At 59.2% G+C, this 26,250-nt stretch overlaps 1 protein-coding gene across 2 annotated transcripts; it reads left to right on the top strand.

Annotated features, from left to right (window-relative positions):
* Positions 1-81: 81 nt before the first annotated feature.
* TMEM201 (transmembrane protein 201) lies at positions 82-26,250 on the top strand. Of its 2 annotated transcripts, none has more exons than XM_024237437.3 (11): positions 82-412; positions 7,270-7,390; positions 8,239-8,433; positions 9,808-9,984; positions 12,439-12,788; positions 13,404-13,607; positions 18,767-18,999; positions 21,262-21,333; positions 21,925-22,224; positions 23,172-23,309; positions 24,405-26,250. In XM_024237437.3, the coding sequence occupies exons 1-11, from the start codon at positions 300-302 to the stop codon at positions 24,500-24,502; spliced, it is 2,001 nt and encodes a 666-aa protein (XP_024093205.1). In that variant the 5' UTR covers positions 82-299; the 3' UTR covers positions 24,503-26,250. The 2 variants fall into 2 exon arrangements, with proteins under 2 accessions (XP_024093205.1, XP_054412731.1); XM_054556756.2 differs by lacking the exon at positions 24,405-26,250 and adding an exon at positions 22,436-22,494 and having other exon boundaries at positions 117-412; positions 23,172-23,220.

The raw sequence follows: 26,250 nt of genomic DNA, 5'->3' as shown, positions 1-26,250 counted from the left end.
CCGGCGCTGGCGCTTCCGCCGCCGCCCCGCCCACTCGGGCTCACCCCTCGTCCCGATTGGCTGCGTGACGGGAGCGCGCCGAGTCAGGGGGCGGGCCCGCGCCCGCTACAAAGCGGCGAAGGTCACGGCGCGAGGAGGCGCGCGCCGCCGCCCCGCGTCCCGCCTGCGGCCCGCGCCCCCGGCGTCGCCGCCTCTTGCCCGCCTGCCCGCCTACCCGCCTGCCCGCCTACCCGCCTACCCGCCTACCCGCCTGCCTGCCTGCCTGCCTGCCGGCCTGCCGTCCTTCCACGCGGAGAACCATGGAGGGAGTGAGCGCGCTGCTGGCCCGCTGCCCCACGGCCGGCCTGGCCGGCGGCCTGGGGGTCACGGCGTGCGCCGCGGCCGGCGTGTTGCTCTACCGGATCGCGCAGAGGTGAGTGCACGGCTCGGCCCCACGCGGCCTTCTGCGCCTCCCGCCAAGCCCGCCCCCGCGCCGCCCCGGCCCGCTGCCCCCCTCGGCCGGGACCCGGCCTGCCCGCGGGCGCGCGGAGACCCCCGGCGCGCGCCGCCGCCCCCCGAGACTGGGTTGGGACTGCAGTCGGGAAGCGGCTGCGGAGTCGAGTGGGGCGGCGGGGACGCCGGGAACGTGGGGTGCGGGCGAGAGCGCCGCGCGGGGGCCACAAACTTCCTCCGGGAACCGCGGGGGGCTGGAGCCGGTGCGCACGGGCCGCCCCTGCCCTCAGCCCCGTGCTGGGCCCCGGTGCACGGCGATGCTGGCGATCGCGGCTGGCGCTTGCTGCTCGGCATGTGACGTCCCGGGTGTTTTTCTACACGCCTCGCATCCGCGCGTTTCAGAGTCACAGCCCCTGCTTACGCTAGAGCAGCTGAGGGACAGGGAGGCTGAGTAAATTGCTGTTAATGAGAGGAATCATGGTTTGAGCCGATGGAACCTGCAGGGCAGATCCCTAGGCTGGGCTGCCTCCCAGAGGTGGGCAAGGCCTGAGATGCCTCCAAACAGTTCAAGACGAGCCGGGGCCACCCTCCTCCCTGCCCCGCTCACGGGCCATGCGGGCCCCCGGGTTCAGATCCGTCCTCTTTCATCAGCCTCCATCGCCAGGCATAAAAGCTTAGTGGCCTCTTGCTTCAGCAGAGCCTCGCAGATAGCTTACTGTTTCTCCACTTGATCCACCTTTCCAGAGGGCGGGGGGAAATTGGGGTTGTGAGAACATCCTACAAAGAGTGGATGGGTTTGCAGCTTCGGCAAGGGATGCAGTGAGCTCACACCCTTAGGTAAAAGGGGAGAAGGGACTTGCCCACTCAGCAGTAAGTGGCAGAGCTGGGGTTTGAACCCCGGTCGTCTGGCTGGTCTGTTTGTTCTTCCTTCACCCATACCGGTGCTGCTTCTCCTCCAGGGGGAAAACAGGGAAAAAGAAGTACAGGTGGTTGAATCACAGAGGCTTCCCAGAGGAGGGAGGCATGGGAGGGACATCAGCTGTGTCTGGAGGATGGGCCAGATGTGACTGAGGAGGGTAGCTGGGGATTGAGTGACCCCAGCCCAGGCGTCCCTGACAACCCAAGTCTCTCCATGTCGGTTTCTGCTGGATTTCTGGAAGCTGAGCATCTGCAGGACCAGCTTGTCCAAGCCGGTGGTTTTATACCCAGGGGACCAAGGTCCAGAGACCTCAGGTGATTTGCTCAGATTCCCAGAGCATGTTGTCAGCTGAGCTGGTCCAGTGCCCGGTGTTCTTCCTGGATGAAGCCTTCTCTCAGCTAACCCAGGATTGGGGGTGTTGCCTCAAGGATCAGAGCCTGGGCAAGGGGATAGTCTCCCAGCCACACAGCACCTCTGTTGTGTTTATTGAGACTGGACTTGGACTGGGTGGCTCACTGTGCCACACACTGCAGCTGTCCTCAGGGGTCCTGTCTCCCCTTCCTGCCCTGCTGGCCACAGCTCTCCATCTCCTGGAAACAAGAGTCTGGGGCCTTGGAGAGGTATTGGGCTAGCTGGTGCCAGGGGAACTAGGAGGGTGCCTGAAAGTCCTTTCACGCCCCTGACGACACCAGCGGGTCATGGTATGGCATTGAGAACCTTGCTGTTGATTGGGCCAAGAAGGGCCAGCCTTTCCCAGGATGCTTTAAGATGTCCTCATAGAGCACTGGGTTTCACCTGGAGGTCATAAATTGGCCACTGTCACGATTCAGAAGCCAGACCAACCTAGCAAGAGGTTGAGCCTTCCTCCGAGGAGGAGAGTGCTGTGACAGCGAGGAACCAAGCATTGACTCTGGCTGCAGTGTGGGTTTTGAATGACCCTCAGGAGGGCATCTAAGGAGAGCTGTTTTTGGAAGGCGACTTGGCTGGGTGGGTGTTTGCAGGCTCAGCACAGAGATGGACAGAGAGGAAGATGTAGAGGGAGCGGGCAGGTCAGCCCCACCTTGTGCTTTAGGACTGGCTGAGGTGCCTGGGAAGGAGGCTGCTTCTCTGAAGGACTGAGTCCTCCCACAGCTTCAGTCAGGGCCCGCCCTGGCTTCCCCACGCATGGAGTCCTCTCGCTTCCGTGATTGTTACTGATGGGAGCAGCTGAGGGCTGTAAGCACAGCACACTGTCTCCTAGTGAAACTACCAGGGCGGGCCCTACTGTTCTCCCATTTTACTGATGAGGAATCCAAAGCTTGGGGAGGTTGGGCTACCTGCTCCACATCACCCGGCTATTACATGGCAGGGCCCTGCCTCGCACCAGAACTTCAGCTGTCAGCCCAGCTTCAACCTCCGGGTGCTCACGGAGCCCCTTGGCTGCTTCTCTGCACCCATGGGAAGCCACCACGGTCAGCACAGTTGGGGGACAGATGCCCAAGTTTCACTTCCCCGCGTCCAGGCCGTCGTGAAGGCTGTGGCTTCCTAGGCCTCCCTGTCCCCTGGACGCTGCTGCTCGGGTGCCTGTCCTCAGCCCTCTTCAAACGATGCCCAGGATCTGTGCTCTGCCAGCACATCCCTGCACACACCACCATCCCGCCTCCGGGGCTTTGTTGGTGTTTACTGGGATTGTCTCCTTTCTAGTGTTTGGGGACAAAGAGGATGCAGCCTCCCACAGGATATGCAGCAGAGCCTCATTCTGGAAGTCACAGTCCCCTGTAATGGCCCTTCCCATTTCCAGGCTCCCCCCTCCCACTCACTCTCCTGCTGCTGCACGCTCTCCCTGAGCAACCGCCGCACCCCGGGCACACATTGGGTGGTCCCCTCCCTCTGCCGTCTGCCCCGCTGGTGAGCACAGCTGTGCTTCAGGGCGACCGCAGATGCCCCGCTTATTGGCCTCTGTCCTGTGGCATCTGTCACCAGCTGCCCTGGGAGGTCATCGTTCTTGTCTTGCTCATGTTTGCATCTCTGCCAGCCTGGCGTGGTGCTTGCTTAACTGATGGGATGTTCCGCTCGCACCAGGAGCGACCCTAGAATGGTGGATTGGGGCGTTTTCCATCCTGATGTTGGAGTTGCTGCTGTGGATTCAAGTATGTTTTGCTTGGAGACGGGCTGGAGGCCCTGGCAGTGCTAAGTTCTGAGTTGCATTTTGATGCTGCTGTCGCTGAAGCCCAGGAGGCCTCTTCTCTGGTCCTTCTGGTTGAATGAGACACGGTGTTACCCACTTAAGCAGGAAGTGCAGGTGAGGAGCTGCTTGGGAGGCTGGCTTCTGGCTCCCTGGCCCCTGAGGGAACCTGACTCTTACAGTCTTTCCAACTCCCCACTGGGGCCAGCACACAGTGTCCCAGGTCCCGAGCAATGTGCTAAGGCCCCTGTCTGAGGAGGTGATGATTTCCCAGGGCTGGGCAGAGACTCTGGGAGATGGCCAGCCTGCTACGACCACTGAGCTCCCCAGGGCAGGGACCAAGCCCCATTCAGTGCCCCCTCTAGCAGGTGCCCCCTACCTGGTGCTTTCCTAGGCTGAGGACCCAGTGCTGGGCTCGCACCTAGAACAGAGCCCCTCCCACCTGCAAGGAATAGTTAGGCATCCTGCAGGAGCTTTGTTTTAATACATGTCCATGCTCAGGGCTCTGGAGTGGTATCATCATTAAGGACACGTGCTCGTCTTGTTTTCCCTCAGTGTGTATGTTGGGCTTGTGGACGGGGCACATACAGAGCGTGCAGCTACTCTAGCTTTTTCTTAGGGACCCATCTCCCTCTGGGCTTCCTCAGGCTTCCCAGGGGTTCAGCATCGATCTAGCAGGAGCTGGGAGAGTGGCCTCCAGGCCCTTGTGTCCACCCATCCAATGGGACCCATAGGGCCAGCTGCTGTCCCCCCAGAGCTGGGACCGTTGTGGGCAGGGGGCAGCCCCTCCAGGCCCAAGCTCCTCTCTTTCTTATGTTGCAGGGACATTCTGTCATGTTACCTCAAACCTTGTCCACCAACTGTGGTTTGTCCCAGAGTCAAGTTAAGGACGGAGGTTGTTGGCTTGCAGAAGAGAAGTGGGCTGAGGGGTTTATCAGGGAAACTTGGGGGCTTCTCCCAGAGCAAAAACAGGGTCCAGCCTAGGCTGGCTCAGAAGAGATTGGCCCAGATGCTGCCTCAACAGGCCGGGCAGAGGCAAGCATAGGCCAGGGGCCAGGACTTCCCCCACCTGCATGGGGACCTTGTCCGAGCTGTGGGCAGTGTTTCACATGCGGTCATGTGTCTGACGCCGCCGTACTGGCACCTGGGGGACCTGCAATTCATGCCCAGCTCCCCATCGACCCCTGGCCTACCTGCCTCTTGGGACCTTTCAGGGCTCGCCCCCAAAGGCACTGTGGGAGAGGACCCCCTGGCAGGTAGGGCCCACCTGGCCAAAGTGGGTGGCAGCTGCTCCGGCCACGAGAGAGCCCACCCCCAACTCTAGCAGGGATTACCCAGGGCTGAGAGTGACAGGAGTTAGAGCTCCTGGCCCCAGGGACAAGGGCTAATCCCTTGCCTCCCCGCTGCTTCCAGGCCGCCTCATTCTAGATCAGTGGAGCCATTTCCCTAGCAACAGAGCTGGAGATTCAGAATGGAAACATGACTTCCTGGGGTGGGCGGGGCTTCATGGCAGGCGCCCTGGACAGAAGCCACAGCCCCTGCTCAGCTGTCATTGGTCCCCTAGGCAGGCTCAAGGGTTGACCTTCCTTTTCAAACAGGGTAAGAGAGCTGAGGGGCCCTCCGTGGGGATAGGAAGCCTGTCACCCAAAGGCAGTTGGTGCAGAGCCTTGTCCAGCACAGGGCTCTGGGGTAGGGGGTCACACAAGCAGGTCATCACCCATCAGGATACGCCCCCGTGCACAGTTACAAAGAAGCCTGTAAAACAGGTAGTAATTAGCACAGAGAAGTCCACGTGCTTAGTTGCCCCGGAGTGCTAGATGCGGGCACCACAGCAGAGCAGGTCTCCTCCACACGCCCCAGAGTGAGTCTCCTTCCCTGGCTGTTCGTGTAGTTGGCGCCCGGTGGCGCTGTCCTAATGCCGAGCACTGAGCACCTCCCTGCATTCTCCTGTAGGATCCTCACAGTGGCCTCTCCTGGGGCAGGGAGGACACTCAGCAGCTCCCTTTGACAGGTGAGGGATGAGACTGCAGCCCTAGAAGGCAGAGCTGCTCTCCGAGGCGGTGCCTGTTGCCATGCTGCCTGCCCAGCTGGCTGGCTCCGTTTCGTCGCTGGTCCGCAGGCCTTGCCCGCTGTCTCCATGCTGTTGACAAGATGCAGTGGTCCTTGTCCTCTGTGAGGGCTTGGGCCTGTGCTGGGGCAGGGGGTGTGGGGTGAGAAGGGTGTGGGCCGAGGCTGCTGGGGGAGATCCCAGCTGCCCCCGTGGGCCCTGGGCCTTCCCCGCAGGGCCTGGTCCCATCTCCGCTTCTCTCCCAAGCCTCCCCACCCTCCATGTAACTTGGCTTTTTTGCGTACATACTCTAGGCCAGGCACTGTTAAGTGCGTCCCACGAGCAGTCCCTTGTGAGGGAGTTGCTTTTGTCCCCAGCTGACAGGTGATCACACATCTCCCTTCATATGCCCCTGGTCAGGAGAAGGGGGTAGAGGGGAGGGCCGGGCAGCAGCAGTGGTGTCAGAAGCGGAAGCCCTGCTTCCCAGGGCCCAGCCTCCCCCTCAGGCCCCTGCCCAGCCCGATGGGTTAGCGACAGAGCTGGCTCTTTGCAGAGCACAGCACCTTTCTGTCTTGTGTCACTGCATCCTTGCAGCATGCAGAAGCCGGGGGTGCTGTGGTTGTCCCCACTTCACAGATGTGGACACTGAGGCTGAGAGTACAGGAACTTCCCAGGGCTCCGTCTTCCTTTCTCTGAGCAGCGCCTCAGGATGAAAGGCCAGAGGGCATGCTCTCTGGTCCTGTGGATGGAGGGCCGTCTGTGCAGGGAGTGGCTGCCCACTCTGGCAGGGGCCCAAGTGGTGTCCTCGAGCTGGAGGTGGCCCCTGGGGGAGAGGTGGAGAGTCGGAGCAGCAAAGCCGGGGCCCCAGGACTCCCACAGCTGCTGCCTGTTACCCACATTGTTTCTGTATTTCCGGAACTGGGGGGTTTTTTGGGCAGTGGCGGTCTCTGCCCACCCCTCCCCAGTCCCCCAGTGTCCCACAGCCAATGAGGTGGGTAGAGGGGGGCCCAGAGCATACATCCCCCAGTGTCTGGGCTGGGATTATCCTGAGGCCCCACCTGTCACCACACGTGTAGCCAGCGAGGGCCACTGTCCCCTCCACCAGAGAGGGTTGGCCCCAGGCTAGGCAGCTGTCACTTGCTCCCTCCCCTCAGCCTCCTTGGCTCTCACATCCTGGGACTCTCTCTTTCTGGAGCACAGGAGGCCCCTTTCAACCTGGAAGCTCCCTGGGGCGCACTCTTCCTGCAGCCCAGGATCAAGGACCTCGTGGGGGAGGAGTGGTCCTAGAACCTGGTCCCAGTCAGCCCTGTGGTTTGGCCAGCCCTGGCCCCTGTTGCGCTCCATGTGTGAGCCCCAGGCCACCAGGAGCTGGTGGCCCTGCGTCCCCATGCGGCCACACTGGAGCCTAGGGATCTGGTGAGGCTCCAGCTGGCCTCCTCCCCTTGAAGACTGAGAAGTCCAGGTTGGCCGTGGCCTCCCTGTCTGGTCCTCCTGGGTGGACGCAGCCACACCCAGTCTGCGTTCCTCTCCTTCAGAGCCCTTGTTCCTCCTGCTGTTCTGGGGCCAGTATCTCCAGCTTTGTGTTCCCAGATCCCAGATCCCACTCCCAGCACCCTTTTCCTGGTGGCCCTGGGGCAGGGCATGGAGGTCCCTCTCCAGCAGGTGCTGGGGTCTTCCAGGCCAACCCGCTCTTTCCTTGGTCCACAGGATGAAGCCAACGCACACGATGGTCAACTGCTGGTTCTGCAACCAGGATACTCTGGTGCCCTATGGGAACCGCAACTGCTGGGACTGTCCCCACTGCGAGCAGTACAACGGCTTCCAGGAGGTGTGGGTCGCAGGCAGGCGGACGGGTGGGCACGCGGGGGTGGGGATCTTGAGATTTGCACCTTGAGACCACCCTGTGTCCCTGCCCTGCCCTGGGGCTAGTGGACCCCATACCCTCATACCCTGTCCTCTCCAGGCCCTGAGCATGGTGTTTCGTGTACATTGTCTCACTCGATTCTCACCACTGCCCTGGCGCTGTCCCCTCACTTGAGGAGGAACCCGGCGCAGGGAGCCATGGCAGTTTGTCCAAGGTTATACCACTAAAAGTGGCAGATTTGGGGTTCACACCCAGGTCTTTCTGGCTCTGCATCTTATTCTCTGTACTATATCAAGGCTAGCAAACCTTTTCTGCAAAGGGCCAGATAGTATTTTAAGCTTTGGAAGCCATTTGGTCTCTGTCACAACTGCTAACCCTGCTGAGCCACCGTAGATAATACAAGAGTGAATTAGCCTGGCTGTGTTCCAATAAAACTTGATTGCAGAAACAGGCAGCTCGTCCATGGGTCATAGTGTGCTGTCCCCTGGACTAGACCAGGGTTTGCAGACTGAGTTCTGAGAGGGTAGGGCTCTGAGGACAGATGCTGGCTAGAGGTGTGTGGGTGGGCGGCAGGCTGCAGGCCCTGCTCTGTGCTCAGGCTAGGTGGCTTCACTGGGCATCTGGGCCTTTGGGTTCCATGGAGGTGTCTTGAGAAGAAAAGCAGCTGCTGTTGTGTGCAGAAGAAAAAAAAGAATGGAGATGTTTGAGATCTACCATCACTTGCCTGGAGCGGGGCGGGCCCCCAGGGACATCACCAAGCCTGAGCCAGCTGGGAAGGCCTGCCTACCTCGAGTCCCACCTCTCTCCCGCAGAACGGGGACTACAACAAGCCGATCCCCGCCCAGTACTTGGAGCACCTGAACCATGTGGTGAGCAGCGCGCCCAGCCTGCGCGACCCTTCGCAGCCGCAGCAGTGGGTGAGCAGCCAAGTCCTGCTGTGTAAGAGGTGCAACCACCACCAGACTACCAAGATCAAGCAGCTGGCCGCCTTCGCTCCCCGCGAGGAGGTGAGGCCGGGTTGGGAAGGCAGGGGTCCTGGCTGGGGCCAGGGATGCTTAGGGCAGCCAGGGGACAGGCATGTGCAGGGTGCTGGCTCTGGTCCTCTGGCTCTGCTCTGCTAGACAGCGGCTTTTCTGTTCTGAGTGCCCAAAGGGGCCCCCTCATCCTGGCCACTGCCAGCACATTCCAGGATGTGTTAGTTCTTCCGACCCCGTTGGAGCTGAGCTGCTTCTCCCCATGTCTTTAAGTCACTGCTATCTGGGTTCTAAGCCTAGGAACACCGTGGAAACCTCAGCACCTGCCAGTCCAGAGAAATTTGTCCCTGGGCAGTGGGAGGAAGGGACCTTGGGTTCCAGGTGGGGCCCTGTTAGACCCACTCTGTCCTGTTTCTCTGAATCAGCCTTGCCTGCTGGTGGCTCCGCAGTCTGCTGTGGGGTTGGTGGAGGATGCCACTGGCTTCTGGGAGGAGGAGGAAGCTAAACATTGCTGAGAGGCTTGGCATTAGGAGCTGGGCTGAGCTGGGAGCCTCGCCTTGCCTGTGCCCTCCGTGGAGTCCAAGAGCCTTGCTTACTGGCTGCTCCTTCCAGCCCTCGGCCAGCCCAGGGGGTCCTGTCACCTCAAGAGGCAGGTCCCAGCTGGGGCCCAGAGACACTGGCTTTCCTGGGGTCCAGCCTGGGAGGGAGGGAGAACAGAGGTGAACTCAGGCCAACGCAGGGATGGGGAACCTGCGGGAAGGGGAAGGCAGGGGTGACTTGGCAGCCAGGCAGCTTTTTGGCATGCTTGGTCCCAGCAAGGGACCACACTCGTGACCCTCCCAGCCCTGCAGGCCAAAATGTTTGCTTCCTCAGAAACAGGGAGGGAGAGCTGCAGAGCTGCACGTCTAAGGGCTGGGAGGGAGGGGACTTGTCTTCTGGGCCATTTCAGAAGCCGAAAGAAACCTTCACCTGCCACAAAGTGAAAGAGACAGGCCTGGCCAGGGGCTCTCTAGCGTTCAAGAGGAAGGGCAGGCACCACAGTCTAGGTTGTCCATCTGCCCCACTCCAGGCAGTGTCAGCCCGCAGCCACCTTCCCCCATGTTCACCCACCTTCTTGGAGCTCTGCGTCTGGGGAGCAGACCCTGAGCTCCTGGCCTGCGGGTGCGTCTCTGGAGCGACAGAACCTTGTTAGTGTCCCCATCACTTGTGGGCCCTGCCCTGGATTGGCTCTAACTCCCGGTAGCCCACATGGCTGTACACAGTGGGCATTTGTCCTGTTGGGCAGAGGGGAAGCAGGTTCAGAGTGGGGTTGACTTGCCCCTGGTCATCCCCTAGTAAGTGGCAGGTCAAGATGGAGGCAGCTTGGCCACCCCTGCAGACGCCGAGCCTGTTCCCTCTACCCCACAGGGCAGGTATGACGAGGAGGTCGAGGTGTACCGGCATCACCTGGAGCAGATGTACAAGCTGTGCCGGCCGTGCCAAGCGGCTGTGGAGTACTACATCAAGCACCAGAACCGCCAGCTGCGCGCCCTGCTGCTCAGCCACCAGTTCAAGCGCCGGGAGGCCGACCAGACCCACACGCAGGTGAGAGGTGGCGTCCACAGGGTGGGGGTGGGGGTGTTGAGTTTGTTCAGGAGACCCTCCCAGGAGGCTGAGCCCCTTTATTTTTATTTTATTTTATTTTATTTTTGAGATAAAGTTTTGCTGGGATTACAGGCATGTACCACCACGCCTGGCTAATTTTGTATTTTTAGTAGAAACGGGGTTTCTCCATGTTGGTCAGGCTGGTCTCGAACTCCCGATCTCTGGTGATCCGCCTGCCTTGGCCTCCCAAAGTGCTGGGATTACAGGTGTGAGCCACTGCACCCGTCCTTTTTTCTTTTTTTTTTTTTTAAACAGAGTCTTGCTCTGTCACCCAGGCTGGAGTGCAGTGGCAAGATCTCGGCTCACTATAACCTTGCCTCCCAGGTTCAAGTGATTCTCCCGTCTCAGCCTCCCGAGTAGCTGGGATTACAGGCACCCGCCATCATGCCCAGCTAATTTTTATATTTTTGTAGAGATGGGGTTTCACCATGTTGGCCAGACTTGTCTTGAACTCCTGACCTCAGGTGATCCTCCCACCTCGGCCTCCCAAAGTGCTGGGATTACAGGCGTGAGCCGCCACGCCCAGCCTTTTATTTATTTTTAAATTTTATTTTTTGAGACAGAGTTTCACACTGTCACCCAGGCTGGAGTGAAGTGGCGCGATCTCGGCTCACTGCAACCTCCTCCTCCTGGGTTCAAGCAATTCTCCTGCCTCAGCCTCCTAAGTAGCTGGGATTACAGGCACACGTCACCACAGCCGATTAATATTTGTATTTTAGTAGAGACGAGGTTTCACCCTGTTGCTCAGGCTGGTCTTGAACTGTTGAACTCCTGACATCAAATGATCCACCTGCCTTGGCCTCCCAAAGTGCTGGGATTACAGGCGTGAGCCACCACACCCAGCCTTCAAATAACTGTTTCCATCATTTTGTCAGGTTCTCACCAAAAATTCCTATTGTGAGGTTTGTTTTTTTTTTTTTTTTTTTTTGAGACAGAGTCTCACTCTGTCACCCAGACTGGAGTGCAGTGGCGCGATGTCGGCTCACTGCAAGCTCCGCCTCCCGGATTCACGCCATTCTTCTGCCTCAGCCTCCCGAGTAGCTGGGACTACAGGCGCCTGGCTAATTTTTTGTATTTTTAGTAGAGACGGGTTTTCACCATGGTCTCAATCTCCTGACCTCATGATCCACCCGCCTCGGCCTCCCAAAGTGCTGATATTACAGGCGTGAGCCACTGCGCCTGGCCCCTATTGTGATTTTAATTGGAACTGACATAAATGGACAGATAACTGTGGCAAAAGTTAACCTTAAAAGTACAGTAGTAAGTTATTCAGACCAAGAACAAGGCAGTCAGAATGAGAACCAAAGGCCACAGGAGAGGGTCCACCTAGTGCCTTGCTGTGCAGACGTGTAGCAGGGCAGAGGTGGCATGGCTGTGTCCCAGCCGCAGACTGGAAACCACATATCAGTCAGACCCAAGTCACATCTAGAGACACAAAGGGGTGGATAGGAGTTTCTTTGTAGGGGTAGATGTTACTACTTAACCTCCTTGCTACCATATCAGGTTTTTTAAACAACCAGAATATTCTGTCAACTGAGTACTATGATAAAAATTAGTTTTAGCCAGATGGGCTTGGGCTCAAACCCTGGAGCCACTGCATACCAGGTGTGGGCTTTCTACGTGGCCCTGTGCAAGTTTCTCAGCTTCCCTGAGTGTGGTTTCCACAGCTGTAAATGGGTCCAGGGCTTAGGAGTGTACCACCAAGGCTGCTAGGAGGGCAAATGCAAGTGCCAGGAAAGTGCTGAGAAACAGGAGGGCCACCCCTAAAACCCATGCTCAGATAAGTACATAACAAACGCGTGGTGATACCAGTCACTCTCCCGGGACACCCACCCTGTCTGATGACATGAAGGGGCCTGGGGAGCAGGGTAGGGAGGTGGCCCCACGGGCATGTTGCTTCCCCAGAGTAAAGGGGCTCAACTTGGCTGGGCATGGTGGCTCACACCTGTAATCCCAGCACTTTGGGAGGCCGAGGCTGGTGGATCACCTGTGGTCAGGAGTTCAAGACCAGACTGGCCAACATGGTAAAACCCCATCTCTACAAAAAAAAAATACAAAAATTAGCTGGGTGTGGTGGTGGGCGCCTGTAATCCCAGCTACTGCGGAGACTGGGGCAGGAGAATCACTTGAACCCAGGAAGAAGAGGTTGCAGTGAGCCAAAATAAGGTCACTACAATATGGAAAGTCTTCTTTAAAAGGAGAGAGTGGTAGAGCAGCACTCCTCCCCACCCAGAAGTGAGGCGGGCCAGTGGAACCGAGTGGTGAGTTTTTGAACCAAGCCCAGGATGTGTGGGAACATGGGTCTGGCCGGAACCCCGCACAGAGTGGCACTGGTGATGGCTGGGGGTGGCTCTGTGGCCATCTCACTAACCTGTCTCTCTTCCTCCTTTGCAGAACTTCTCCTCTGCCGTGAAGTCCCCAGTCCAGGTCATCCTGCTCCGTGCCCTCGCCTTCCTGGCCTGCGCCTTCCTACTGACCACCGCACTGTATGGGGCCAGCGGACACTTCGCCCCAGGCACCACTGTGCCCCTGGCCCTGCCACCTGGTGGCAATGGCTCAGCCACACCTGACAATGGCACTGCCCCTGGGGCCGAGGGCTGGCGGCAGCTGCTGAGCCTGCTCCCCGAGCACATGGCGGAGAAGCTGTGTGAGGCCTGGGCCTTTGGGCAGAGCCACCAGACGGGCGTCGTGGCACTGGGCCTGCTCACCTGCCTGCTGGCAATGCTGCTGGCTGGCCGCATCAGGTGTGCATGGGGCCAGGGCCAGGAATTGGCGGGCGGGGGACTGTGTGCTGGATTACTGTCTAGGGCGGGGGCCAAGAGACCCCATTGGGTGCACAGCCCTAGGCTGAACTCCACCATGTCACTGGTACAAGGCTTGGTCCCAGGGGCTGGGAGTCGTAGGTGAGGTGAGGCTGCACAGCAGACGCCCTCTGAGCCAGCTCCATGCACACGTGCTGTGAGCTGGGCCTGGTTGTCTCCTCTCTCCTCCTCGGGCTCTGTCAAGTCAGGATGACGATAACCACCTGCCTCCTGGGTTGTGAGGGCTCACGTGGGAGGCTCTGGGGTTCCCTGAGTAGGAGCGTGTCCTGTGAGTGCTGTGTCCCCGTTGCCCCTGCTCACCGACTCAGAGGAATTTTCCTTAGCCCTGTTACAGGCTGGAACTTACAGGCTGGGGAGAAACACTGACCCACCTGCTCGGAGCCGGGTAGCGTGTGAGTGTGAGGCGATTCCGAGCCCACGCTCTCTCCTGGCTCTGGACTCTCTGAGCAGGGCCAGATATAGACAGGGGAGGCAGGAAGGAAGGTGTGGACCCAGGAGGTCTTGTCCCCTGGGATGACCCTGCTGCTTCCCTTTCAGGCTCCGGAGGATCGACGCCTTCTGCACCTGCCTGTGGGCCCTGCTGCTGGGGCTGCACCTGGCTGAGCAGCACCTGCAGGCCACCTCGCCCAGCTGGCTGGACACGCTCAAGTTCAGCACCACATCTTTGTGCTGCCTGGTTGGCTTCACGGCGGCTGTGGCCACAAGGAAGGCGACGGGCCCGCGGAGGTTCCGGCCCCGAAGGTCAGAGAAGCAGCCATGACTGCGGGGGGAGGACACGCGGATGCTCAGGCCCAGGCTTTGCCAGGTCCGAAGCGGGCTCCTCTCTGTCCTGCCTCTTTTCACCTGCTCATGCCCTCCCACCCCCACCATACAGCCCCAGGTCCTGGCCCAGTCCTTCCACTGCCTCGAAGAGTCAGTCTGCCCTGCCTTTTCCTTTCCGGCACCACCAGCCCTCCCCGAGTGCCCTGTGGCCACTCACCACTGCTGCCACCTCTCTGGCCAATGGCCCTTTCACTGGCCTGGTGACTGGAATGTGGGCAGCACCCACACAGGCTCTGACCCGTGGCTTCCTGCTGGCAGCTCCAGGCACCCCCCTCTCACCACGCCGTTTCCTGGTTCTGACACTGTTGGGTGAGGGGCCTGGTCCTGCTGTCTTCCCCTCTGAGCTCCTGCACAGGGGTGAGGACAGTGGCTGCAGGCTGGGCCCCTGGCGTGCCCTGACCGTGCAGCAGAGTGAGGCTGGGGCAGCACAGAGCCCCCGCCTCACCCCTGAGGAGCACCTGTGGTCTGTACCCTTGGTCCTGCTTGTGGCTGGACCGGCCCTGCAGGAGGTGGTGGAGCCGTGAAGGGGGCGGAGCTGCAGCTCTGTCTGCTGCTTGGCCTCCTGCTCCGAGACCCTCCCGAGTCCCCGGGAATGGAGAGTGCAGTTCTTGGGCCCAGCCTGGCCTTTGCCATGAGTTTGGGGAGCGAGACCCCACCTGAGATGGGCAGCAGGAGCCTGTGCTGACCTTGGGGAATCTGAGCTTTTCCAAGGGTAAGGGGCCCAGGGTATGCAGGCCTTCAGTGACATCAGGTCGTTGTCATCCTGTCCCTCCCTGACCTGTCACGAGCCTCCCCAGGTGCTTGCTCACCATGGCCCAGCGCCACTCTGCCCTCCGACTCAGGTGAGGGGGCAGCCCACAGACCTGCTCCTCAGTAGCAGGGCCTGGCCAAGCCCCTGCTGTTCCCAGCCTCAGTTTACCATCTATGAAATGAGGTGGACCCCTCTCCAGAGCCCTTGGGTGCCAGCTCAGTGGGTGTGGGGATCACATGAGGTGGCTCATGAGGACACACTCTGGAAGTCGAGGAGCTGCCACATACAGAGGAAGTTCCCGGCCTGGGGGCTTTATCCAGTGGTCCCAGTCGAGAGTGGCCCGAGGCCATCCCCGACCGGGCATGTTCCCTCTGGCTGCCCACTCCCTTGGGGCCCGCGTGTCCTGCCACTCGCCACTCAGCACGAGTTCACCTTCCAGATGTGGCCCGGGTGTGCCAGCTCCTCTCCTGTGCGTTGGAACCCAGGGGAGGCAAGAGCAGATCACAGGTGCATGAGGGTTACACCCGCCACCTGGGTCTGCCGGGATGGGTTGGAGGGGCGGGTGCCAGGCCTCACTGCTGTGAATCTGCCACGCCTGGGGGTCCTAGAGGCTGCCCCACCCCAGCGATTGGGTAGCAGCTCACATACTACCCAGCTTCACGAGTGAGGAGCCCAGGTGCGTCGGGAGACCCTCGGGGGCTTCTGTGACCTCTGTGCCTGATGACCTGTGTGGCTTCAGACAAGGCCCCAGCCTTACTGGGCTCAGCTTGTTGTTCTGTGTGGAGCGTGAGGTGAGAAAACCCCTCTGAAAAGATGTGGTCAGGGCCACGCTTCCCACTGGTTCTGCAGTGAGGAGTGGGGGCGGGTGAGCCCAAGCGGCCCCCAGTGGTGTCTACCTGAGGGACAGGGAACCGCCTGCCTGTCCACTCACGCCACCCCCCAGCCCACAAAGAGCCTGTCTGAGAGAAGGACGTGGCGGAGCCAGGACGGGAAAGCGTCCTGTTGGCTGGCCATGCTGTTGCTTGCGTCTCGAATCTTCGGTTCTCGAGGAAGTGTTGACAGTGTGATGCTAATTTCTGCTTTTCTTGGCATTGGGTAGAAGCAGGACATCTGTGTGTATGTGTGTATTTAAATTAGATTATTTATAATAACCAGAGCCAGCCCTCGTGCTGGCCAGGATCCTCCTGCCGAGCTGATGTCACTCCTGCCCTCTGCTGGGGTCCAGAAAGACATCTCAGGAGGTAGCTCTCAGCAGAGTGAGGATTCCTGCCTTTTTTAGAGTTTTGTGTGACTTTTTAAATTATCCATGTGTCCCTTAAAGTTTCACTACGTGGAGAAAATTCCAGCACCTTCAAGTGTTGTGGCAACAGCTGAGAGAGTGCAGGCACCACTGTGTTGTGGCTTGTTGACCGGGAATGTGTCACCCCTGCCAGGGAACTCTTCTCCTCGCAGGGGACTTGGGATGGCCATCAGACCTTCTAGGGTCCTAGGTTACGGGTGACCGTCCTTGAGACATAAGCGAGGTAGATTCAGCCATCCTCACCCTCAGACTTGAGGTCCCCACCCAGGCCAAGTAGGCCCCCCGTACCCCTTGCCTGGGAGCAAACCGCCAGGACGCAGCCTCCACGCCGCACCTGCCGCACCCCGCCCTGCCCAGGAAGGAACGCGTGACCTTTCTGTCTGTGACTGTTGCTGAGTCTCTGTTTCGTGTCGTAGAATTGTGGATAATTGTCTAGTGACCCTGTCATCACTGTAACCATCGCGCCTGGCCTAGATGTCGTGTTTTGGATGCTGTGTTTTCAATAAATGCCTCTGGGGCCCTGCTTTTACCCGCTGGCGTCAGGTGCCGCGTCTTTCTTCTTTTTTCTTTCTTTCAGAAGGCCTCTGTGCCAGGGCTGGGGTGGGCGGCTGTGTTTGGGGTACAGACATGTCCACAGGAATCAGGTTTGAGAGCCAGTGACAATGACACCGGCTGGCTCAGGGCCCGGCTCGCCTCGCTCGCCTTTGCTGGATCATATTTTTTCCGTCTTAATAAACTGCTGCTTAAAACGTGGTCTCTCTCCTTCCACTCCTGATGTGGGCTGGGATTGGGTCGGAGAAGACCAGACGTCTCCCCTTGGTGTCAGATGAGCGTATCCGCACCGGCACTCCCCAGAGCCAGCATCCAGGCCTGATCCTGGCCTCTTAGTCCCTCTGAGATGTGGTTTGAGGGTACAGGGCAGTCGGCGGGGGGTCTCTCACCAAAGGAAATGTCAGCACCTTTGGAGTTCTCCAGGGCCCAACAGATTGGGCTCCTTTAGCTGGCGGAGGCTCGCTGGGGCCCCTGTACAGAGCCCAGCCCCTCATGCCCAGCCCCATGAGCGATTTTCGAGGTCTTGCTCATTGAGTGATGTTCCCACATATCACAGTGAGGGAGTCAAACTGCGAAGGAACTCCCCACAGCACCATCTTCAGTGGCACCAAACTGGGAACAACAGCACCTGTGCCAGGTGGCCAGGAGATTCAGGTTTTAAGCACTGAGGCAGCCCCGGGTGGTGTGAGCAGGAGCTGGGAAGAGTGGGGACGCACTGGCAAGACCCAGCCACTCCTGCTGGAGCCCAGCCTTCGGGGCCAGGAGCTGCGCGGCCCAGCTGACCACCTCATACCCACAGCCCACTAGGACCCTCCTTTCATGCATCCCCCAACAGTACTTGCAGGTCACTGGGGGACCTGGTCACCCTTGACTGACTCTTGGCTATGTCTGTGCTGTCAGGCAGGGTGGGCACAGGAAGCCCAGCGCAGAGCCCTGCCCCACAGACTGCCTCCCATGGAGGGTCATGCCCCAAGGTCCCAGCAACACCTTCACTGCCCCTGCCTAAAGGTGCCCTCAGGGTCATTCACTGAAGTCGCTGCGCTGTCCCACCAAATGGAATCCGAATTCTAACATGACGACACGAACTCTCATCTTCTGTGTAGAGGTGGATCCTTCCCTGGAGTCTTGGGGCAAGCAGCGGGCGCTGGGCCTGGGAATCACAGGTCAGTGGGCGGAACAAGGATGTGTCCAGTCCGGCTGACCAGGCCCTTCCCCAGGGTCCCCAGCTCAGCTCCTGCCTTGATGCCCACATTCACCAAACGTGGCCTCGGCTTTAGTTCCGAAGTCCAGGTGGCCTCCTGGCACCTTGGAAGGCATTAGAAAGGTTACATGATTCGCCGGGAAGTCAACAGCTGGCCCCACATTTTCCTTATAAAACTTTTTTAGAGGGAAAGTAGCTGGGAGGTTGGTGGCGTGCGGCTTGGCTAGCGATCCCCAAGCATTCAGTCGTGCTGGGCACAGGTCCCTTAGGCAGCCCCCGGCTCCTGCAGGGCGTGGGCCAGCCTGCCTGCTCACCAGCACGTTGTCCACTGGGCTCATTTGTCCTTTGGCACCGAGGTAAGGCTGGACCCCCGGAGCTCCGTCCAGATGGTGGACTAATGTATTAACTGCCTCTGTCCCTCTCTTCCCTCTGTAATTGGGTGCCTTAATCAGAAGCATGGTTGACATTCTGGTGTGGGGCCATCGGGTCCTGTTGTGTGATTTGTACCATCTCGAGTTAAAGAGACACTGTCACCTTCTGTCTTTCGGGCAGCCTTGCAGTCGTGGATGGGTCTCTTCTAAGTTCGGTTTTGGCGTTGTCCCGTGAGAGCCTCTTCTAGGGGATTCCAAGGCCTGGCTGCCCCCCAGTTCTGCTCTACCAGGAACTTCAGAGGAGTTTCCAGAGTGCAAGGCCAGAGAGCAGGAGGCAGCCTCCTAAGAGCAGAGCTATGGGAGGACTTCCAAGAATCACACCTGGGAACAGAGGGTGCCCAGAGCCGTGCTGGGTCCTGACTTCCTGTGATCCAGGCCCGTCTGGGAGATGAGCCAGGGTGCCCCTGAGCCCGGCTGCTGTGTGGGAAGGCTCGGCACAGAATAAGAAGTGGCAAGGAGTCCAAGACCATTAACCTTCATTGAGTGCCTGGCACGGGGCTGGGCATTTTTGCTTCAAGGCAAAAGGGTTGGCATGAGGTTGGCAAAGGCGACAGTGTCACTTTAATGCCGAGACTCGTAGTGGAGATAGTTTGCTGTAAGCCAAGGGGATAGGAGGGGGCATGCGGGGAGGGCCGGGTCTTGCTGGCACCTCCCAGCCACCCGCTCCTAATGGCGTGAATGTGGTTGGATTGCTCTTCTGCTTTAACTAACGCACGCCTCCTCTGGGACCCCAGCTGAGGCCCCCACCTTGCACTGTGGGAGAGGGGTGGGACCCACTGCAAGGCTGCCTCCAGGACCTCACGCTGACCCTCTTCTTGTCCCGTGCCTGACGGGCCCTTGCAGGTTCTTCCCTGGAGACTCTGCCGGCCTTTTCCCCACCAGCCCCAGCTTGGCCATCCCTCACCCGAGTGTCGGAGGCTCTCCAGCGTCTCTGTTCATCCCCAGTCCGCCCAGCTTCCTGCCCCTCGCCAACCAGCAGCTCTTCCGGTCTCCTCGACGGGCCTCACCCTCCTCATTGCCCAGCCGCCTCAGCCGGGCCCTCTCTCTGGGAACCATACCCTCTCTGACTCGAGCAGGTAAGGGGTGCCCAGGCATTGGCAGACAGGGCTGGGGGCAGCTGGGACAGAACTGTGGATGGGTACATAGCGTAGGGAGGGCCAGGAGTGGTTAGTGTTCCTGCTACAGAGACAGGCAGCACAGAGCTTTGAGCCTCAGTTCCCCCCAAAGAAATGGGGCTAGCTAGGAATAGGAGGCTCATGCCTTTAATCCCAGCACTTTGGGAGGCCAAGGTGGGAGGATGGCTTGAGGCCAGGAGTTCAAGACCAGCCTGGGCAACACAGGGAGACGCTGTCTCTACAAAAAAGTTGTTTTAATTAACTGGGCATGGTGGCGTGCACCTATAGTCCCAGCTATTTAGGCTGAGGTGGGAGGATCGGTTGAACCCAGGAGTTGGAAGCTGCAGTGAGCTATGATCACACCACTGCATTCCACCATGGGCGACAGAGCAAGACCCTGTCTCAAAAAAAATAAAAATAAAGTGCCCAGAATTGCCATATCATCTGGGAGCCCCAGCACGGCCCCTTAGGCCCAGCTGTGGTGACATGACCTTGGGTAAATGTGTGCACCGTGCTGTGCCCTAATCTTTTCCTCTAAAATTGCAACATGCCCCTCAGCAAAGGGAGCCACTGTAGTTATTCTAGGGGAGGAGATGCTGATAACAGCCAAGTCCCCTCTCTCATGCGGTTAGAGGGCAGGCCATTTTGCACACACGCCAAGATTTATATTAGGATGCTTTTGCTTTTCCCCTAAGCAGAGATACCCCCCTATTTTCAGGGCACCCCAGCCTGGTGGCACTTGAATGGAACTTGGGGTGGGAGGTGCCAGAAGCAGCCCTGCCCTGGGCCTGAGCACTCTGAGTAAACTCTGTGCGCACTGACCAAGGTGGCAGAGCTCAGGGACTTCTGTTTCAAGCCCCTTGGGAGGGGAGCGTGGCAATCCCAGGGCCAGTTCAGGCCTCCAAGGCAGGGCCTCCCGCCCACAGAGAAGAACAGGCAATCTCCCTGTTGAGGCTCAAGGCAGGGACACAGTAGCGACCTGTCTGAGGTGGCAGCAGAGGTCTTGGGGCGCAAGCTTGTCTTGGAGTGTCCAGTGACAGATGGGACCCCAGTCTCCATTGCCAGAGTGGGTTGGGGGGAGGAGCCTGGTCTGCATCGCCAGAGGGTGGGTCTGGGGCAGGAGTTCCTGCAGGGCTTTGGCTCATGTATTCAGAGACCCGCTGGACCGGGCTCAGGCGCCGTGGCCAGAATCCAGCTTGCTGTCTCCCTGTCTGTCCTCAATCCGCTTCTCTGCCGCACGCCTCATCCCTGTGTCCTGCAGCCCATGCCCAGCAGGAAGACGGCCTCTCCCAGCATCCATAGAATGGGTTCTAGAAGGACCCTGGTTGGCATGCTGGGTTCTTGTGGCCACCCTTATCCAGCCTATCCCCTGGCCTGGTGAGGGGAGGGTTATCTGCATGCTGCAGCAGACCCTTCAGAGCCCACAGGTGGCAACCGGACATGAGGCACTCCCCGGGTCCCACATTCAGCTCTCAGCCAGCCACTTGGAATTGGGGCCCCTGCCCTTGGGATACATGCACCTGATTTAGGAAAAGGCAGCGTGGTTGGTGATCCCTGGGGTCGAGAGCACAGGCAGTTGGGATCTGCAGTTATTGGAGAAAGTGGGACTAGATGGGTGGAAAAGCAGGCCCTTGTGTGGGAAGAAGAAGGGCATGGAACGAGGAATGGACAATATGCCCAGTGCTGACTCTTCTCACCACCTGCTGTGAGCCTCAGTTTCTTTTTTTTTTGTGAGACAGAGTCTCGCTCTGTCGCCCAGGCTGGAGTGCAGTGGCGCCATCTCAGCTCCCTGCAACTTCCGCCTCCCGGGTTCAAGTGATTCTCCTGCCTCAGCCTCCTGGATAGCTGGGACTACAGGCACCTGCCACCATGCCCAGCTAATTTTTTGTATTTTCAGTAGAGACGGGGTTTCACCGTATTAGCCAGGATGGTCTCAATCTCCTGAACTCGTGATCTGATCTGCCTACCTCAGCCTCCCAAAGTGCTGGGATTACAGGCGTGAGCCACCGCACCCAGCCCGAGCCTCAGTTTCTTTATCTGCAAAAAGGGAACGTGCCCAGCACCCCTCAGATGGCAGTCCAAGGGATCCATGAGCACCTGTGTTTTCATGAAAGCACATTTGTAAAGAGCAAAGGCTGGATTGGGATTTTGGCAGAGCATTTGTGGGGGCCTCTGCACGTCATCCACAGGCCTGATGTGTCGCCCGCTTCTCTCTGTCTCCAGACTCGGGCTATCTGTTCAGCGGTAGCCGCCCACCATCTCAGGTGTCTCGATCTGGAGAGTTTCCTGTTTCAGGTGAGGAGGACAGAGAGCTAAGAGGGGGACGGGGCAGCATGAGGCCCGGGCGTTCCAGAGCACGGTGGTTTGTGTGAGCTTTGGGGTCAGAGACCCCAAGTGTGTGTTCACATCTCAGCGCTGGGCAAGTGACCTACACACCTGTGCCTCAGTTTCCTCTTGTGTGAAATGGGAATGACAGTCACTAGGGTCAGAGGGTACCATGCTGCTCTGCCGTCCTCAACGGCAGTCACAGCTGGAGCTGGTGCACCAGGTGCCAGCTGGCAGCAAGGCCTCGAGTGAGCTGGCCTTGTACCTCCAGGGTTTGCTGCTATCTGGCCTTGCTCTCAGCTGATGGTGTCCGGGGCTTTGGATGGAAATCAAGGGCAGGAGGCCATGGCTGAGGCTCCGGGATCCCTCCCCTCCCTCAGGTGCCTGGTAGAGGGCAGCCCTCTCCTCCTTCAGCTTTGCGGCAGGACTTCCCCCGTCCCCAGTCTGCACCTTTCCTGTCTTCCCGGGTTAATAGAAGAAAGCCCCCAGAAATGAAATAGTGCATCATAGCGTTGCAGTGACAGGAGCCCACATTCACATCATCTTCCTCCCTCCCTCCAGATTACTTCTCTCTGCTGTCGGGGAGCTGCCCCTCCTCCCCACTCCCTTCCCCAGCGCCTTCTGTGGCCGGCTCGGTGGCCTCCAGCTCCGGCTCTCTGCGCCACCGTAGGCCCCTCATCAGCCCTGCCCGGCTCAACCTGAAGGGACAGAAGCTGCTGCTGTTCCCGTCACCCCCTGGAGAGGCCCCCACCACGCCCAGCAGCTCCGATGAGCACTCGCCTCACAACGGCAGCCTCTTCACCATGGAGCCGCCCCAGGTTCCCCGGAAGCCACCCCTGCAGGACATGAAGCACGCCCTGGGTACGGCCTTCTGACCTCCCCGAGGGGCCGTGGGAGGGCCTCTGCTGCCAAGAGGCCTGGCTGTACGGCGGTGGGGGGGGGCTCATCCTTGCTCTGACTCCAGCGTGCGCCTTCCCACCCTGGAGCTCTAGGCACCCCATTCCAGCTCTGGTGACTCGAACCCTCTGGGACATTGACCTCTAACGGCTGATTTCAGTTTCTCCTTTTGCAGTTGACCTTCAGGGTCCTCTGTTCCTTGGAACTGATCGAAAACACATCACGCATTGCCAGGTGCGTGTGGCCACAAATAGTTTCACTCAAATGGTGCTGTACTGCAAAGCATTTAAAATTTTTAAAGTTAGCCCCCAACCTCTAAAACCTACAACTTTCAACTTTCACATGAATTTGTAGATTTCCTTTTTTTTTTTTTTTGAGATGGAGTCTCACTCTGTCGCCCAGGCTGGAGTGCAGTGGCGTGATCTTGGCTCACTGCAACCTCCTCCTCCAGGGTTCAAGAGATTCTCCTGCCTCAGCCTCCCAAGTAGCTGGGACTACAGGTGCGCACCACTATGCCTGGCTAATTTTTGTATTTTTAGTAGAGACGGGATTTCACTATGTTTCCCAGGCTGGTCTTGAACTCCTGATCTCAAGTGACCCACCCATCTTGGCTTCCCAAAGTGCTGGGATCACAGGCATGGGCCACTGTGCCCAGCCTCGAATGTTTAGATTTCCCATGTCTCTTACGATGTCAGAGATCTGGTCACCTTGGGCCTGAATACTGGCAGACAGAGGTGGCAGGACAGTTGAGCAAGGACCTGGCCCCCCACTGTCCAGGGTGGATGAGCGGCTTGGGACAGGCTGGATCACCACTTCTGACAACTGTCCTTAGGGTGGAAGTGCAGCTGCCCCATGTCTGTCCCTGGAGGGAGCCGTGAGCGCCACTGAGATGCACACCCTTCTCTCTGCAGACCTGAGATCCAAGCTGGAAAGAGGCAGCGCCTGCAGCAACCGCTCCATCAAGAAAGAGGACGACTCTTCCCAGTCATCTACCTGTGTGGTGGATACCACCACCAGGGGCTGCTCGGAGGAGGCCGCCACCTGGAGAGGTCTGCACCCTGAGGTGCGGGAGGGGAGGGGAGTGGGCACACATCCGAAGCCACCATCTCCCCCTGGTAGGTCCAGAGCGCTGACAGAAAGAATCTTCCAGGACATTGCAGTCCCTGAGTGGCTGACAAGTAACCCACCCGGCGCCTCTGAATCCAGGGTCAGGGACTCAGCAGATGGCACTCCCACCCTCGGGATTTGGGCCCAGATCTGCACTATTCCAGTAGCTTCTGGCCCCAGGCAGCTATTTAAATTAACTGAATTAAAATTAAATAAAGTTTGAAATGTAGTTCTTGAGCTGCACTAGCGACATTTCAAGTGCTCAGTAGGCACCTGTGGCCCGTGGCTGCCATTTGGGACACATACTGAAGGCTGCCATCCTGGCCAGAAGTGCCCAGAGAGCCTGGGTGCGCTGGGACCACGTCACGCTGGGGCTGCAGCCTGCCCCGGGTGCCGAGCTGCCTGGCTCAGATCCCAGGTTCTCTGCTCACTAACCCTGGGGCTCAGGGGCAAGAGACCAGATCTGTGGTCCACATCGTCACTCCCCGGCTGGGGAGGAGGGGGTGCGTGTTGAGGGAGATGGACAGATCAGCAAGCAGGGCTTTTCCTGGGCAGGTCATTTTGCACTGACTCTCAAAACCAGTGCTGCCCCAGGCTGGAGGGTGGCCCAGCAGCTTGGAGGCCTTGGTGAGAACGCAGGCTGCGGCATGCGGCAGGTGGACCTGGGTTGGCTGCTTATTCCCTTGGAGGCCTGGACGGGGTGTTCCTGTTCCCAGCCCCCATGACCTCATCTGTAAAGTGGCCATTGTGGTCACTGCCTCATCGCCCAGGTCCCAGCTCATGACAGCCCAGCCCACAGCCTTCCTGGTGGCTCAGGGTTAGGAAAAACTGTACCTTCAGGGAGGCAGGGATAGGGGGTCTTTCCTGCTAGGGAAGCCTTTGGCCAAGAGAAGAATTGGGGGTGAGCCTCACCAGTCTCGGGGAGAACCCTGGGCAGAGCCTTGAGCTCCCCACAAACTGCATGCTCTAGGGGGCTGCTCAGCTGCACAGCAACCCCACCCGCACACACATGTTCTGACCGGGTCTGTGCTTTGCAGGTCGTTTTGGCCCTTCCCTGGTCCGGGGCCTCCTGGCCGTGAGCTTGGCCGCCAACGCCCTCTTCACCTCGGCGTTTCTATACCAGAGCCTGCGCTGACCCACCATTGGAGCCCCTCGGAGGGGAGCAACCCGGTGCCTGCTGCTTCACCACTGCCGGCCTCAGGACCCTCCCTGGAGGGGCTGCCACCTCTGCCCTCGTCTCCAGGGCCTTGACCTCACTGGACTGTGACTGTCCTCAGGACACCTGCCCCTCCTCACCTAACAGACTGCAGGGCTGAGCGTGTGTCTGAGGTCACACTCTCTGCCCGCCCACCTCCTTGGCTGACATCGGTTGTGTTTGGTGCTGACACTCTGATCCCGAAGCCAGGGAGCCCCAAGGGGCTGCATGACCCTGGGGTGCCCCACACGGTTCAGCCCTGCCTGGCAGGGACGCCAGTACTACTGTAACTGCAGCAGGAGCTGCCCGGCCTGCCTTCCGGCCCCACGCCCACAGGCGTGGTCACATCTTTGTACTGTACTCCCCTGTCCCACCTGGGGCGACCTCAGAGCCCCACTAAGCTGAAGGCCCCTTGGGGGAGGGGGAAGCATGGTCCTTATCATCTGCCCTGTCTTGCCCCTTCCTGTGGAGTAGGCAGAAGGGCGCCCGGGATCCTCAGAGCTCCCAGGTCTGAGCAGCCAAAGGCCCAGCTGGGCCTCCAGGACCAGCGCGAGCCCCTGCCCCACCGTCCCCTGCTAGATGCGCCCCACTTTGTGATCTCTGATGACCTTTCTGGAAGCAGCCCCATTACCCTGAGAATGTGGAGAGCCCTGGCCCACCTCGCCCTGTGTTTCCAGGCCTGCATGTCTGGTCCTTCAGCTGCGCATGGAACTGCAGGGCAGGCTGGCGGGGGGCCTTCAGATCTCAGATGAGACTGCACCCCTTCGCCCACCCTACCGGGCACCTGCCTCCCTTCAGCCCCTGAGAACCCCATCTTCCGCTGGTTCTCCTGCCCGCTCCCCTGCTGGGGCTCCTTCCTGGCACTGAGGAGGGGCCTCCCGATGCTGTGAGGCAGCGGGGAGGGACTGTGCGCCCGTGGCTATCAGAGCTCCTCCGCTGTCCCGCCCTGGGCCTCGGACACAGGCCTGGGGCAGTGTGTGTCTGATGGTCATGTGCTGGTGCCAGCTGGGGAGGAATCAGCTGTCTCCGTGGGTTCTGAGACTCACTGTGGAGCGGGAAGAAGGGTCTTCACTCTGCCATTCAGGGATAAAGTTTAATTTTATTTTTCTACACATTTTGCCAGGTCAGGCATTTTGCTAATAAGCAGGATGCCCCCAACTCTCCCTGCCATGGAGGATTCATTTTTTTAAGCTTTGGGTGCTTTTTTAATACTTTTTTTTTTTAATGTGGGGAAGGAGCTTGCTCTGACGTCACCCTCCTCTCCCCGACTCCTGTCCTGAGAGCTGCGGATGCTGCCTCCTGCCCTGCCCCCCCCGAAACGTGGGGAACAGGGGCCCCAGGACAGCATCCGGACTTTTGAGTCCAGCTGCCAGCAATGGTTTCAACTCGGAGGCAGCGCCTCTCGGTCCCCATTTCTGTATAGCAGGCGTGTGTGTGTCGAGGTTTTTAATTTTTTGCTTAACCAAACTCCATTCCCAGATGCACTTCGTCTCTGGCTCTGAGGGCACTCCCTCCTCTCAGCCGGGCAGCCTGGCCTCTCCTGCCCAGACCTGCGGTCCCAGCATCCCCCAGAACCAGGGGACAGGCCCAGCGGGAGGGGGTTTTATGTTTTGTTTCAAACAGAAAACACAACCTTATTTTTCTTTGCAAAAGCAAAAAAGGAAACCAAAAAAGTTACAGCCTTTGAA

The sequence above is a fragment of the Pongo abelii genome, chromosome 1 (assembly GCF_028885655.2).
Source record: "Pongo abelii isolate AG06213 chromosome 1, NHGRI_mPonAbe1-v2.0_pri, whole genome shotgun sequence".
Taxonomy (NCBI): Eukaryota; Metazoa; Chordata; class Mammalia; order Primates; family Hominidae; genus Pongo; species Pongo abelii.
Note: the sequence above shows the minus strand (reverse complement) of the source record. Positions and strands in the feature narration are given on the sequence as shown.